The sequence below is a fragment of the Phocoena sinus genome, chromosome 15 (genome assembly GCF_008692025.1).
Source record: "Phocoena sinus isolate mPhoSin1 chromosome 15, mPhoSin1.pri, whole genome shotgun sequence".
NCBI lineage: Eukaryota > Metazoa > Chordata > Mammalia > Artiodactyla > Phocoenidae > Phocoena > Phocoena sinus.
In genome coordinates this window covers 10,955,939-10,972,314 of record NC_045777.1, presented here as the reverse complement: position 1 = coordinate 10,972,314, position 16,376 = coordinate 10,955,939, and the positions used below count along the sequence as shown (strand labels likewise).

General features: G+C 50.1%; 1 protein-coding gene across 5 annotated transcripts in view; it reads right to left on the bottom strand.

The window, feature by feature from the left end:
* Positions 1-9,588, bottom strand: part of RIPOR3 (RIPOR family member 3) — a 73,652-nt gene extending 64,064 nt beyond the window's left edge. For all 5 annotated transcript variants that reach the window (XR_004345984.1, XM_032607004.1, XM_032607003.1 and 2 more), the window contains exon 1: positions 9,216-9,588. Coding sequence is in view for 2 of the 5 variants with exons in the window: in XM_032607003.1 (XP_032462894.1) it covers positions 9,216-9,218 (3 nt within the window). In the remaining 3 variants the exon portion in view is untranslated. The remainder of the gene's footprint in view (positions 1-9,215) is intronic.
* Positions 9,589-16,376: the final 6,788 nt, after the last annotated feature.

Genomic DNA, 16,376 nt, shown 5'->3' with positions numbered 1-16,376 from the left:
TATTATCCGGTTCATACAGATGAGGACACAGAGGCCCTGGGGGTTACATGGGTGGAGAGCTGAGAAGTCAGGACCAAAATCCGTCCTTCCTGACTCCTCCTGTCCCCGCAAAAGGGAGCCGGACACCATGGTACTAAATCCATGCAGAGACAGCCAAGAGTATTGGAACAGAGATCCCAGGGGTCTTCCTGGAGGAAGAGGACCACAAAAGATGGGCTGAACCTGCACAGATTTCCTCTGTCCAGGCCAGCTCAGGCATTTGCCAGAAACTTGGGGACAAGATGGCCACACTCCTCTGAGGGACTCAGAAGGAATCTGTCCCACCTGGCTTGGGAGGGCCTGACCCTGCCCTGCCCCACAGGCCTGTCTGCATGCCAGGCCGGGGCTGGCTCATGGCCCACTCACCTCTCCTCATTCTGCAGGCCCCGGGGAGGAAAGTCCAGAGCCAAGGTTATCGTGGGGTTCACATACCCCGGGGAGGGGTGGATACACAAAGCTAAAGGTCATTCAACGCAGCGTGACTTGCAATCACAAAAGATTGGAACCGATGTCACATCTATCAACAGGGTACTGGGTTAAGATACTTTGGTACAATCACATATGACTCAAGCGTCAGAGGAGATCCTGAGTCCATAATAAAAACTGACGTTTAGGAAGGACTTTACACGTGGTCAGGGTCTCTTCCAAGTGTATCCACTCATTTGGTCCTTACAGCAATCTCAGGAGGGACCACGACCATCACTTTAAAATGAGGGGGCTTCCCTGGTGGCTCAGTGGTTGAGAGTCTGCCTGCCAATGCAGGGGACGCGAGTTCGTGCCCCGGTCTGGGAAGATCCCACATGCTGCGGAGCGGCTGGGCCCGTGAGCCATGGCCGCTGAGCCTGCGCGTCCGCAACCTGTGCTCGGCAACGGGAGAGGCCACAGCGGTGAGAGGCCCGCATACCACCAAAAAAAAAAAAAAAAAATGAGGAAAGTGAGCACGGAAAGCTCCAGTCCCTCGTCCACGGCTCGTGGCCATGAACAGCGGAGCTGAGATCTGGTGCGGGCAGCAGAGGCTGGCTGGGGACCAGCCTGCCACATGTTCTCCCAGCTTCTCTGTCTCGACAAGAGCCCTGGCGCCCTTGGAACCCGGGAAGGAAGAGAGGCACGCAGACACCCTTCAGCCCTCCCTGCCCCGTGCCAGCCTGCGGAGCAGGTGCAATTAGAAGAGGCTTCACTGAGGCGTCCTCGTCTGAAGTGGATTCTGATAACTCAGCCGCTGTGGTAGCCAACTTCCCCTCCAGCCAATTATGGCCCGCGGGGCCCACTGATGATTTTTACAGCCTTTCCTGGAGTCATGACAAGGAAAACTAAATGAGCTACAGGACCCCTTTCATCACTAACAGCCGGGTATCACGGTTGGGGGCAGAGGAAGGAAAGAAAAATCACTTTTCTCCCCTACTTTGAACAAATCAAGAGAACTCGAGCCTGGATGGCCAACATGTTGGTGTTGAGAAAAGCTGTTCTCAAGCAGAACTAATTGGCAACAGAAATGGAATCTTCCCCCCCGCCCCCAGAAAAAAGTATAAACATGCTTTCTCCCTGGGAATTACCCTTCAGAATAGGTATTCCAGACGTGTGTGTGCAATGGCCCGAGCATGGCCCGGAGTGGACGTCTCCACTCCTGTTGCCCAGCACCCCTGCCCTTCTCCCAAGAACAGCAGCTAGCTTTGGGACACCTCAGGCCCTGATTCGCCGACACTGGTTTGGGTAAAATTGATTCCCCCTCAGCTCCAAGGATAAGCCTTTTCAGTTGCTCATGCCAAGGAGCGTATTCCAGGGCTATTTCAGGAATGGGCATACAACCCGACAAGAAACAATACGGCACAAGGAAGGAACACTTCCTGAGGCTTCTGGAAAAGAGAGCTCTTGCCACTTTAGAGGTGCAGAGAGGTGAAGTAATTTGCCTAGAGTCACACAGCACAGTGGTAGGGGATCCAGGATTTGAACCCAAGTCTGTAGGACTGAAGAGTTTGCAACACTTAACTGCTAAGCTCTACCAAGAGGGGGAATAAACTCCAGAGGAAGCCAGACAAGCTGGATCCAAACCCAACTCTGTGTGGTTCCAGGCAAGTTACTTAACCTCTCTGTTCATCAGTTTCCAGACCTGTAAAGTGGGGCTTATAAGAGCACCTCCACTTGCGGGACCTGAGGGTTAAATGAATTTACAGCAATACACGTAAAGTGTGTGGAAAAGTGCCTGTCTCACGGTGAGGATTTACCCTTACCCCCGTCACACTGTTTCCCACATGTGATGAGAGTCAGACTAAATAAAAGCAGGGGAAGAGGAGGAAGGAGAGGTCGATGCTATCAGGCTCGGTTCCCCTCCGGGAGCAGCCGTACCACAAAGATGTGGCACATCAGGAACCCACAGCCCGCTCAGGCTTGGGTATTCTGACCTGGAGAGACAGAGTCGATGGCAGCTGGGCCTGTCTATGTGGTGGTGGTCGAGATCCAGGGGAAATTCCACTCATTCAAGTGGCAAAAAAGTAAGACATCTGACAAATGCCACATGGTTGAGGGTGGGTGTGAATCGGTACAGCCACATTGGAAAATAGTTCAGTATATTATTTCATATTCCCTATGACCCAGCAATCCTACTCCTGGGTACACGTCTGAGACACACACCAGCATGAATGTACTAGGACAAGTGCAAGAATGCTCAAAGCAATTCTGTTTATAACAGCAAACAGACAAGTGGAAACAACCCAAAGACCCATAGACTTGGAAAACAAATTCCGGCATACCGCAGAATAGTATACAGCAATGAAAATGAATCAACAGCAAGCCACATGCAGCCGTAGGTGAATTTTAGTGATAAAATGATTTAAGAACACATAGGTACCACAAGACAACATATATCTTTTTATAAAGTTCAAAAATAAGTAAAAGTAAATAATATATTATTATGGCATAAATATGTGAGTGACAATACTATTTTTTTAAACAAGAGAAATCAGGATGATGAAAACATTCCGGAGATGGATGATGGTGATGACTGCAAAACATTGCGAGTGTGCTAAATGCCATAGAATTGTACCCTGGAAAATGGTTAATATGGTAAATTTTATATTATGGGTATCTTACTACAATTTTTTAAAAACCAAGGGAAAGATAAACACAAAATTCAAATAGTAGCTACCACAGTAGAAGGAGCACGTACCTGGTTATAAATAATTGTCACAGCTGTTTGTGGGTTGGGTGGGTAAATAGGGACATTCGATTGTCTCTTTCACCTGGGCTGTGATTAATTCAAGTCACCTGAGGTCCACTTTTTAAAGACTTGAGGAAAGCTCTCTGGACCTGGATTTGGGGACCAGGGATCTAATGGGTGCCACTGGGCAAGTGAGAAAAGACCTTGGGCCGTTCCCGCTGCTGTCAACCAGGCATCAGCCTATCTGGCATCTGGCGGGTGGGTGCAACCAATGGTCTGGAGGCACCGCTTAAGCCCACCTCCTCATGCCTCCACCTGCAGGGCCTTCCCCTCCCCTCACTCATTCTCCTCTGGGGAGTGAGTTTGGAGGGTGATGCTAGGCTCGCTCCTCAGCAGAGGGCTGCCGGCAGCACTGGGTGGTGGGAGAGGTGATTCAATTCAAGGGACAACACGGTCACAGCCACCTGGCCAAGACAGAATCCGAGTCCCATCACCTGCCTGACTCCTGGGTTTATCCGAACTCAGGTAAGAAAGAGGGGGTTGTTTACCGGGTCCTCCAAGCCCACCTGAGACAGACAAGGGGGGTGTGAGTACAGGGGCCACATGAAGAGCCTGGAACCTGGGCCTGGTTGGTCTGACGGGCACATGTGAGGATGCACAATTCCACAGACTCTCACTGTTTTGCGAAGGAGCGGCCGCTTGGTGAGTTAGCACGGGCTATTAAAGTGCAGTATTCATAAGTGAAATGTAGCATGCAGCTAGAGGTTCCCAGGGACCCTAATTCAGTCTGACTGCTTTGTCACCCTTGGCAACGTAGCAAAGCGAATATGCCATATGTCTTAACTGAGTACCTACTATGTGATACAGCACTGAACAAAACAGGCCAAAAAAATAAATAAATAAAAAACCTGCCCTCAGGAAACTCACATTCTAGTAGAGGATATTTTGAAAAAGAAAAATAATATGTTATTTTTAGATGATGGAAAGAGGTATGGAGTGAGCCATGTGGAGATCTGGGAATGAGTGTCCCAGGCAGAGGGGAAGTCAAGTGCAAAGGTCCTGAGGCAGTACTGAGCCTGGCTCACTTGAGAACAGTGAGTGTGGCGAGGGGCAGGGCAGGGCAGAATCTGGAGATGAGGTCCAGATCTTGCGGGGCCTGGTGGCCGTGGTTAGGAGCAGGGAGCCAGGCCTGTGGGAGGAGGGTGTCCTGAGCAGAGGAGGGGCAGGATCTGACTTCCTTTTAATAAGACCTGCTGGCTGCAGGCGTAGAACAGCCCATCAGAGAGGCAAGAGGAGAAGCAGAGATGTCCGTGAGGAGGCAACCACAACAGTCCAGAGAGGGATGATGGCCACGGGGACGAGGGTGGCGGCAGTGGAGGTGATGGGAAGCCAGCAGCTTCCGGAGACAGGTTGAGGGTAGAGCCAATAGAATGTCTTTTTTACTGAAAAGTGGAAGCAGCTGGGCTCTACTCATGTGTTTTGCAGTCACGAAAGTTTGAGACCTGGTTTGAAAATACAGATGTGGTTGTCAAAACGGCTCCCTTCTCACAACCTCCTGGGGCTCCTGTTACACAGGCATTGAAAGGAGTGGTTTAGGTCTTCATGTGCTAACAGGGAAAGACACCGGGGTGTATTGTCAAGTGAGACAAGGAAGATGCAGAATAAAATGTAAGAATGACCTCATTTTTGAACATTGAAGTTACACATACGAGTGAATGAATGGTCTGGAAGAACAGACAGTGGTTACCTGGAGCGGGACCCACTGAGATTTAAAGTCAGGATTGCCCTTCCTACATGCAAAATAAAAGAATCCAAAAACCCTGGTTTTAGCTCCTTTTAAGATTGCTGTGGGCGGGGCTCGCTTCCTGCCATCCCAGCCTGGCTTCTCATAGGCGGCCAGTGTCCCCACCTGGGCCTCCTCCTTGGCTAGGCCTGTAAGAAGGCAGAACAGGGGAATGAGAAATATTTTCCTCTCTTGCTTGCGGGCCTGGGAGACTGGAAAGGGCCCACCTGGCTCCTAGGCTTTCTAAAAATAGAAAGTTCTTCTGAACTTTCCAATAGGTTTGGCTCAGCTGTTCCTCCTCCATGTTCCAAGACGCCATTTTGATTAGAGAATCACGTGCTGTGCATGAAAATCAAGGATGGCAGGAGCGAGACCTGAAAAGGGATGGAATTTACAGGGAGCTGCCCCTGATGGGACCCGGAAACGCCCTGTGAATGTGGAGGGGCGGGGGGGGGGCACGAATGGGGGGCACCGAGAATGCAGGGACCCAGGGCCTTTGTGCTGCCTGAGCTGGGGCCCTGGATGCAGCCGGTGCAAATAACACCTTCTGACCCTCCCGATCTCTGCATCCATTCCAGCGCTTAGAGCAGGAGAGAGGAGTTTGGCTGTTGGGTTTGTTTGAGGCCAGAGGAGGAAGTTGACGGATTGTGTCCAAGGCCCAGTGCTTGGAGTTTGAATCCCTTTGGGTGAGAGCTGAGGACAGTCCATGACAAGATTTCTAAGACCCTGGGCACAAGCATATACGCTATGGGGCCAGTGGTGTGTTGGTAAAGGTTTAACAACCAGCTTTCCAGGGGAAAGTGTATGTGTGGGTATGCACGTGCACACGTGTGTACAAATATAGGCACTTACTCATGCTTGCACACATACACACATATATACTCAGGTTTACTATAGGTTGTATTGATGTAAAGGATGTATAGCCCACAACTTACATAAACATAAAATGTACACTAGCCCCCCCTCTTGTAAATTTCATATACTCGGTTGATTCACACAGGACATTTTTGTTGATTTTTGCCCCCAACTCTTGTATCTGTTGTCACCCTATGGTTATAATTGATGAGCGACTGTAGTTCTTTCCAGAACGTTGGCTGATATCTGCCTTTACCTTAAGGACTGAGACAAAAATGATACACCAAAGTGCAGGTCGGAACTTCCCTGGTTTGTCAGCAAAGTGTGCAACTTCCCTGCTTCTTGGTGTTATTCCCCCTGTAACAATTAGAGACAGGACGCACTTTTATGTTTAACCTGCATCATCCTTTTCTCCCTCCCTTTCTTTGTCTAGATCACTTTGTCTGTTGACCTAGACAGTCAACAAAACAATAAATCAAGCCCTGAGCTGTACTGTTTGCCAATTCCCGTAGTGTAATTACTCCCACCATGGCCGACTTCAGGCTACCAACTTAAGTCGCAAAAAATGGAATTGGGAAGAGACCTGCAATAGTGCACTGTTAGGGGGTGCTCCCACCAGACAGACACACCGGACGTGAATATCCCCAGGAGAACCAGTAACAGTAACATGTAGTTTTAAAAACTGGAAAGTGATGAGTTTTGAGCACTTACGACCTTCGTTTTTTGGTTTTTTAAATTTATTTATTTCATTTATTTATTTTTTGGCTATGTTGAGTCTTCGTTGCTGCGTGCGGGCTTTCTCTAGTTGCGGTGAGCGGGGGCTGCTCTTCGTTGCGGTGCGTGGGCTTCTCATTGTGGTGGCTTTTCTTGTTGCAGAGCACAGGCTCTAGGTGTGTGGGCTTCAGTAGTTGTGGCATGCAGGCTTCAGTAGTTGTGGCTCGCGGGCTCTAGAGCACAGGCTCAGTAGTTATAGCGCACGGGTTTAGTTGCTCCGTGGCATGTGGGATCTTCCCGGACCAGGGCTCGAACCCGTGTCCCCTGCATTGGCAGGCGGACTCTTAACCACTGTGCCACCAGGGAAGCCCCACGACCTTTGTTTTTAATTAAATTTATTTAATTAAAAGTTTATGTAGCTTAATTTTTAATAATGGCTCTGGTTAGCAACGAGTTCACCGAATTCCTGAAAATCTGACAGTCGGCTTTTGCGAGCCGGTCCAAGCTGGCTTCAGCACACCACCCATGCAGGGACCACATGGCAGAGAGTGTCACGGGCTGGGGAGGAAGCCCTTCCCTCCACCTCTGCCCAGAACCCAGAGCAGCTCAGGCACTAAGCAGTTGGAGTCTGGCCCCACCAGATGGGTGCTGGCAACAGTGAAGCTTCTCCTAGTGGCCTTGGCGGCAGAGGCGAGGGACCAGTTTGTAAGCCAATGTGAAACATCCCTTTGGAGCTCCCCAGAAAGAACTGGGGGACGCTGGGGGTGCTGAGCTTCCAATGACACATAGGTGAGGGCTCTGTAAGTGGCAGACATCTGGATTAAGTCACTCTGTGCCAAACCTAAGCTGCGGGACTGAGCTGGGCTTTCAGCGTTTCATGAGGCTTTCCTGAAGCTTGTGGGGCCCTAGGACTGTTCTCGCTGACAGCAGTCACGGGGCACTGCAGGCCAGCAATCACTTCTTCAAGCGCATCTTAATCCCAGCCTCCTCCGGCGCCTTCCCTGATGCGCTGGGGGACTCGCGGAGAGATTTTCCTCCTCTTTAAGCTTGTGTCTCACCCACCTTTAGAACATAAGTGCCTTCCAGCCAGAGTCATAGCAATTTACAGTTGTAAAGAGATTTTAGAGATTTCCTAAAATAATCTCGTCTTATAGATGAGAGAAGGGGAGTGACTTGCACAAGATTACAGAAATCAAGGGCAGAACTGTGTAGGGTGACCAGCTGTCCGGGGACTGAGGGGGTCTCCTGGGACAAGTTGGTCACTCTTGAGCTAGGACCACCAGTCGGGTCTCAACTCAAGCCCAAGGCAGAGGGTCTGGGCCAGTCCCAGAAAGAAAAGGAGCGAGTACAGAGCTGCTGCGGGATGGAATTTTCCAAGGGAAGAGAAAAGAGGAGGCCATGTCCGGGTGCTGGGACTTCCAGCTCTACCCAGACGGCTGGCACCCGAGGGATTTCCCACCTGCCACAGCCCTGCTGTGGATTTCCCCGCCCTTGATGTAACATGCATCCTCCTTGTCGCTGCCAGGGAGACACTAGCTGACTTTATCTGCGTCTTATCTCTTGGTTGCTGTCACCACAGCTTCAGGGATGTATATGCAAATAGCCTACGATAATATTAATATGTGATTGCCCCCAAGGGAGGCATGTGGAAAGCACTGTATGTGTTTCACAATTCTGTTTCGTCCAGAGGAGCAGCGGGGGCCCAGAATGATTCGAAACAGATTTTTGAAAAGGCAAAATAAAACTGGAACAAAACCTCATAGAGGCATGTGCCACTCTCCCCACCCCCAGCTCTCCCCACCCCTGCCTAATATTAACTCTCTTCTCTCATTCCCCGGGAGCCTCGTACAGCAAGGGGCATCAGGCCCTCTCCATTCAAGCCGGGAGCCCCTGCCCATCCCTGGGCTGACATACCCTCTGCATAGTTGCAGGCTGATCAGCCTGGTGCTTCGTCTGTCCCACTGCTCTTCTTCCTCGTACACGTAACACTCCCCTGACACCCTCTCCTCCTTCACCTCTGCTTCCTGGGATAGTCACAGACTCAGAGAACACAGAAGGCCCAGCTACTCCTGGAGGCGGAGAGCTTCTGAGATCTGATTCTCATCTCTGCCACTGACCAGCTGTGTGACCTTGGGCAAGTCACTTCATTTCTCTGTGCCTCCATTCGCTCAATGTACAACAAGAATAAGAGTAATAATCCCTGTCCTGCCAGGGGTTCATGGGGATTCTCTGAGCTAAAGCTTCAGCAAAGCCTGGCACAGTGCCTGGCATGCAGCAGACCCACACAACATAGCAGTCGTAGGAAATTCCCTGGAGTCCAGTGGTTAGGACTCTGCACTTTCACTGAAAGGGCCGGGATTCATTCCCTGGTCGGGGAATTAAGATCCTGCAAGCTGCCCGGCGCTGCTAAAAACAAGGAAAAAACAGTAGTCATAGTAACAGCCCCTTAAAGATCACCTAGTTCAACCCCTCATTGTAGGGATGGACAAAGGGAGGCCCAGAGAGGGGAAGGAAGTTGCCCAAGGCCACACAGCGAGATGCTGCCATCTCATCTCAGCCTCAGCGCTTGGGGAGCTCCAGGTGGGATGTGCGGATGCCCTCCTCACACCCCGACTCCCTCTAAAGTCTGGTCCACGCCAGCGGCACACGGAGCAGTCGCTTCGCACTCACCATCGAGCAGGTCTCGACATTCAGGGCCGTGTCACGCCGTCCTCCTGGAAGGACCCCGGCTTTCTCTATTGCTGAAGCGAGCGTCGGCTCCCATCGGCTGCGGGGCTCGGGAGACCAGCCTGTAGGGACTGGCCGCTCGGAAGATGGCCTCGGAGGACCCCCTGCCCGCGATCTTCCTCGTGGTGCCGTGGGGACGGCGCGCGGCCGCCAGCCGGGCTCCGATAAAGCAGCCTGGCTCTTATCCGGCCTGTGTCAGGGTGCAGGCGGCCGCGGAGCTGGGGCTCCAGGAAGCCCGCCTGGGGCCCCCCGGCCGGCCCCGTTCCCCCCGGATGCTGCCTGCCGCTCTGGCCGCGGCCGATTGCCCGTCAGTGTCACTCTGAGCTCTGCCAGGGAGAATTCCATGCTGGCCCCCTGCAGGCGGAGCCCCACCCCTTCACGGCCCACCCCCACTCGCATCTTGGCAAGGGGACCGGGAAAGGCAGCTAATTTCAAGTCCGTACAGCGTTTGTGGTCGTGTCCTGAACTCTCCACGATTAATCACGGAGCATCTGATTTCTGCTTTGCCTCAGAAGGGGGTGTGGGGAGGCCTGGAAGTTTCTGTTTACTCATTCTGCACCGGGCTTCGTGCTAATCACAAACAGACGGGACCCAGCCTCCCCCTCGCTCCCCCGCCCTCTTCTCCCTCTTCTTACCTTGCCACTTTCGGGTCGCTCTCCTCACTCTTTCTCCTTTCCCTCCTTTCTTCCCTCCTTCCCATCTGTTCCCTGCCTCTGTCCCAGACCCGGTCCTCCGTACACCCCTTCCTCTGGTCCTGGTTCCCCCCAAGCCCCCTCTGCACCTCCCACTTCTCCTGGGATGTAAATTAGCTTGGCCTTTTCCCTTTACATCTTTACAGCTAGTGGTCAGCCTCTTTTACTGCCTCTTTTCTTTCTTTACAACCTAATTATTTCAGGGTTTGCCCCGCCGCCCAACCCCCATTACATGGGTGTGTAGAACTCCTATGAACTTGACTGTGTGTCCCAGTCAAGGGTGGAGTCCAGATACGAGACACTGCTCCTTTGGTCACCTCGGCACATCTTGGCTTTCGGATTTCGGATTCTGCTCAGGGATGGACCCAGGAACAAAGGCCCCATTCATCGCCACCACGGAGAGCCCACCCCCCAGCCATGGTGCCTCCCAGCCTGTAACACCTAGGGATAAATTTCTCTCTGCTGCCCCTTGGCTCCGCGCCACCCTGCAGCCACTGCAGACAAGAAATCAGGAATAAACAGCCCCAAAGAAGAGAAACTGACACCCCTTCCCACAGCCACAAACACACATACTCTGAAGGGTAATTTGGCAAGACCTTTAAAAACCAGAAATAAGCATAAGCTGCCACCCAGAACATCACTTAATGCACGTCCACGAGGTGGCATGCACATAGAGGTTTGCTTAAAAAAAAAAAAAAAAAAAAGGTTTATCACAGGCAACATTGGAAATAAATATCCATCAAAAAAAATGACTGGTTTTAATAGAATATAATAAATAGAATATGAAAGAATCGTACTATCCCAGGCAGGGATTCAGAGGGTGAGCTGCATCTGTATGTAACAATGGAGATGGGTCTCCAAGACATATTATTGAGTGAAAAGAGGGTCAGAACGATACATTCAATATCATCCTGATTGTGTAACCCTCCGCCCTTATACACACATAAAATGAAATGCTATGGAAACACGTAAAGCCAAGAAAATAGTCTGTAAGGATATAAGCCACACTGAGCCGTTACCTCCGGGAAGTGGGGGAGGCAGAAGTTTAAGCGTGGTGCTCTTACCTGCAGCAGCTGCATTCTGAAAAGTGAAAATGGATTCATCTATTACCTAGATTCCCAACCAGCTTTCTTCACCAGTGACGTTGCACCCCATACCCGGAGAAAATTTCATCCACCCGTTTGCCTCCTTGGACTAGCTCAAAGAATTCTGTAATCTCAGCTGAGAACTGAACAGCAGTCCTGAGGAGTGAACCCAGAAGTTCTACAAGCACTCCAGTTTGATCACCTCTAGTCAGGTGTTGGGACCCAGAGCTGAAAGTGACATTGCACTGAGTGAAATTCCTTAAGAGCCAGGGAGCTGTCAAAGTTACTCCGGAGTGGGCTTAGGTCTCCTGGAAAGGAGGCCGGCAGATCTATATTTGAAAGCGAAGTATTGGAAAGTTGATGGCTTGGTCTTCAGGAAGCAATGTCACCTACTCTAACTTGCAAAACATGAAAACCATTTTGAAGCGTTTTAAAGGACTGAACAAGTTCAGGCTTCATGCCAAGAAAAGGGCTGCCGAGAAGCACGGTTTCAGTTCAGCCGTTTCTCTCCTGCTCACCGACCAAGTGCATGACCACATCTCACAGGCACTACAGGCAGGCGAGCCTGGTACTCCACACAAGGTGCTTCGCACGTGCTGTGCTGTGATGGAATTCACCAGAATGCTCTCTGTCCCTCCCTTGTCCAGTGCCTGCGGGCTTTGGGAATTCAGCTGGGGAGTTACTGCAAAGAAGACAAATGAGGCTTCTCACAGCCCCTCCTCCTCGTCCTCCAGGGCAGAAAGGAACCCCAGCTTTGGAGCCAGGCAGTCTCAGACTTGGTGTTTCCAGCCATCTAAGGGTGTGGCAGAGTGAGACCATGCCGTTCCCAAAGCGGGCCTCACACAGGGTCGGTGCCCAAGATGACTTTGGGTGACACACAGGGCACTGAACAGCACTGCCCCTAGAGTGGGAATGTCATTTTACTCCAGTGGCAATTCTCTTCCCATCCCATTTGGCCTGGGACAGAGTCTCAGCTTTGTGCTAATCTGTCTTTAACCCTTCTACTAATCTCTCTTTCTGACAAAGAAAAAGCAGGCCTCAGGCTTAGGTCAGCCAGCAGCCAACAGCATCCAGCTAGAATCCTGTTTGGCAAGTGATCACGGTTTTCCACTGTCTTCCACTTTCCTATCTGTAATTTTTTTAAGTTTAAACGGGAGTCCATCAGCTAAGGGAAAATCTAACAAAACCTTAATAAGGCACAGAGTTTAGTTAATAATGATGTATCAATATTGGTCATTAGTTATGACAAATGTACCATAGCAATGTAAGATGACAAGAGGGGCAATTAGAAATTGGGTGCAGGGTATATGTAGAGTTCCCTGTACCGTCTTTGCCGCTTTTCTGTAAGTTTCAAACTATTCCAAGATTGAAAGCTTAGTGGTGATCATTTTGTAATGTGTAGAAATATCGAATCACTATGTTGTGTAACAGGAACTCACATAGTGTTGAAGGTCAATTGTTCAAAAACAAACTCATAGAAAACGAGATCAGATTTGTGGTTACCAGAGGCGGGGGTTTGGGGGAGGGGGGAATTGGATGAAGGTAGTCAAAAGGTACAAACTTCCGGTTATAAGATAAATAAGTACTAGGGATGTAATGCACAACACAGTTAGTATAATCAGCACTGCTGTACATTATATGTGAAAGTTGTTAGGAGGGTGAATCCTAAGAGTTCTCATCATAAGGAGAGAATCTTTCCTTTTCCTTTATTTTGTATCTGTATGAGATGATGAATGCTCACTGGAGTTATTGCAGTAATTATTTCATGACGTATGTAAGTCCAGTCATGATGCTGTCCACCTTAAACTTATACAGTGCTGTATGTCAATTATATCTCAATAAAACTGAACGAAAAATAAGTAAATAAAATTGAGAGTTTAGTTAACTATGTTTAATGGACCCAGAAAAAAAGTAAGTCCGTGTTTTGTTTTTTTTTTTTTGCAGTACGCGGGCCTCTCACTGTTGTGGCCTCTCCCGTTGCGGAGCACAGGCTCCGGACGTGTAGGCTCAGCGGCCATGGCTCACGGGCCCAGCCGCTCCGTGGTATGTGGGATCTTCCCGAACCGGGGCACGAACCCGTGTTCCCTACATTGGCAGGCAGACTCCCAACCACTGCACCACCAGGGAAGCCCTGCTTATCTATTTTATACATAGTAATTTGTATTTCTTAATCCCCTACCCTATCTTGCCCCTCTCCCCTTCCCTCTCCCCACTGGTAACCACTAGTTTGTTTTCTGTATCTGTGAGTCTGTTTCTATTTTACTATATACATTCATTTGTTTCAATTTTTAGATTCCACATATAAGTGATAACATAGAGTATTTGCCTTTCTTTGCCTGACTTATCTCACTAAGCATAATACTCTCTAGGTCCATCCATGTTGTTGCCAATGGCAGAATTTCATTCTTTTCATTCCATTGTGTGTGTTTATATGTATGTGTGCATATGTGTGTTTATAAGTGTGTGTGTGTGTGTGTGTGTGTGTGTATATCACATCTTCTTTATCCATTCATCTGTTGATGGAAAGTTAGGTTGCTTCCATATCTTGGCTATTGTAAATAATGCTGCTATGAACATAGGTGTGCATGTATCTTTTTGAACTAGTGTTTTCGTTTTCTTCTGATATATACCCAGCAGTGAGACTGCTGGATCATATGGTAACTCTATTTTCAGTTTTTGAGGAACATCCATGCTGTTCTCCATGGTGGCTGCACCAATTTACCTTCCCACCAGCAGTGCATGAGGGTTCCCTTTCCTCCACACCCTCGCCAACACTTGTTATTTGTGGTTGCATGTTGCTTTTTTTTAACTGTATGTACAGAGAGAAACAGAGAGACAGCAAATGTGGCAAAATATTGACAATTGGAGTGTCTGAGTGAGGGGGATACGGGGTTCTTTTTATAAATTTTATTTGTTTTGGGGCTGCATTGGGTCTTTGTTGCTGCTTGCAGGCTTTCTCTAGTTGTGGCGAAGGGGGGCTACTCTTCCTTGCGGCACACAGGCTCAGTAGTTGTGGCGCACAGGCTCAGTAGTTGTGGCGCACAGGTTTAGTTGCTCAGAGGCATGTGGGATCTTCCCGGACCAGAGATTGAACCTGTGTCCCCTGCATTGGCAGGTGGATTCTTAACCACTGCGCCACCAGGGAAGTCCTGTCCTGGGGATTCTTGAAGCTATTCTTCCAACTTTGCTGCAGGTTTGAAATTTGTTGAAACAAACAGTTGAGAGAGAAAGTAAACCAATGAAAAGAAAAATGTTTAGTACATAAGAGCCCAGGTGGCAAATGAGTGTAGCCAAATTGTCAAGGTGGTGTTGAGTTGCTGGCCTTTGGGGGAAACTAGGCTAAGATGTGGCCTGGCGGGGAGATCTGTGGCGACTCCAAAGGACCCTCTCAAGTCCCTGTGTGGCCACACTCACTCCCTGTCACCCGTAGAATCTTCTCTGCCACCCTCACAGGCACACAACTTCCAATAGCACAGCATTCGTAACACTTTCAAACCATTTCCCCACCTCTACCCCTCACAGCAACCTGTGACGTCAGCAGGGCAGGTGTTGTCATCCCACGTGCCAGGCTAGGGACTTCGGGGACAGAGATGAAGAAGGAGGAAATGTTCCAGTGGGAGACAGGCATGTAAACAGAAACCTACAATGCCAAGTGCTAATTTCAGCCCAGGTAGTAAGGGCCAGGTGGGCGGGGCAGTGAGGGAGGGCCCTTCCTCCCCCCCACCCACCTTCACCTTCGAGAATGAAGACGATGCCCCAGGGAAGTGTGTCACCAGGGAAGCATAAGTAAACAGAAGGATTACGTACTCCTTCTAGAGAACCTCTGTTCTCTGGCCCTGTGGGAAGGCCAAACCCGAAGCCTTGGGGGCCCTGCAGAGCCTGGGACTCTACCCCTCTCTTGCTTTGCCCCCTCGTCCTTCTAATGTGCCTGGCTCTCTCCCGTGGTTCCCCCAGCAGAACTCTCTCCCCTTGGCCATCTCCCACGCCCTCCTGGCTTTTACCTGTTTGAGACCTTAATCCTTACCCTGTTGGAGCCCACTAAGGAGTCACATTCTCCAAAGCTTTCTCCGAACCCCCCCTCTGGTGTGGAGACCCTCTCCCAGGCAGCCTCGCTGTCTCATCGTGGCAAAACTGTGTAAGCACAGAGGCCCCGGCGCCCAATACTGGCTCCTCTTCTTCCCGACTGAATGACCTTGGGCAAGTCACTTGACCTCTCCATCTCCTCATCTGTAAAATGGGAGCAACTATAGAGCCTCATTGGGTTGTTGTGAGGATGAGATGAAACAACAGCTTGTTGCTCAGTCTATGGGCCAGCAGATGGGGCGTCACCTGGGAGCTTGTTAGTACAGAGTCCCAGGGCTCACCCCTGACCTTCTGAACCAGATTCACACAGATCCCCAAATGATTCCTATGCACGTTAAAGTTGAGAAGCGCTGAGACATTATATGTAAAGTGCGAAGACCCTGCCTGGAACACGGTTGGCTCCTATTAAACAGATGTGGTTGCCATCATCATCGGCACCATCATCCCACAGGACTGCTGTTTCCTCATCCTTCCCCACCTGAGAGGAAAGACCACGACTGCCGTGTGCACTATTGCAGACTCAGTGCCCAGAGCAGAGCCGGTGCTTGATAAATGATGGCTGGATTAAGTCATTGTCTAATTTTCATGGAAAAACCCGACTGGAACCCAGTGGCCTTACTCCCAGCTGAGGTTTTTTTCAAAGCCCCAGCCTCCTGCAGATACAAGGAACAAAGTCTGGATGGCGAAGGGGTCTCCCATTCAGGAAGGCATGGGGGTGAGCTTGTTGGGAGGAAGTTCATCCCAGTTGGTAAAATCCGTCATTTTCCTACAGGTAGTAGGATCAAAACTCCCCCTCCTTTATCAACCCTTCAGCACCGAAGAGAACATCCAATTGCTGTATTCTTCCTGAAGATAAATATCCTGGCCCGTCATTGCCAATGTTCTCCTCCACTGCCATCTTGACTCAGGGTCCCGTTCTTTGCACCTCTGCTCCACAGTGACAAACAACGGATTCAACAGAGAGAGGCTGGCTCTGTTGAGCTGGGGAAGCATTTGGAATGACAAGTCCCCCCTCTGGCCTCAGGCTGGGCCATAAACCTTGGTTCAGCGGAGGAATGAATCTGCCTTGAAATCTGGGAGCCTTATCAGTTGGGGGGATTAGCAAAGGCCAAGTCTTGACCTGAAGGAAAATCCCAGACGCCCTCCATGCTCCCTTAGGGACCCTCCGGAGTCAAATATTTTCCGAACCAACTCCAGTTAAGTAAATAGCGTTCTGCACGTGAGTGCCAACAGGGTTTCTCAGA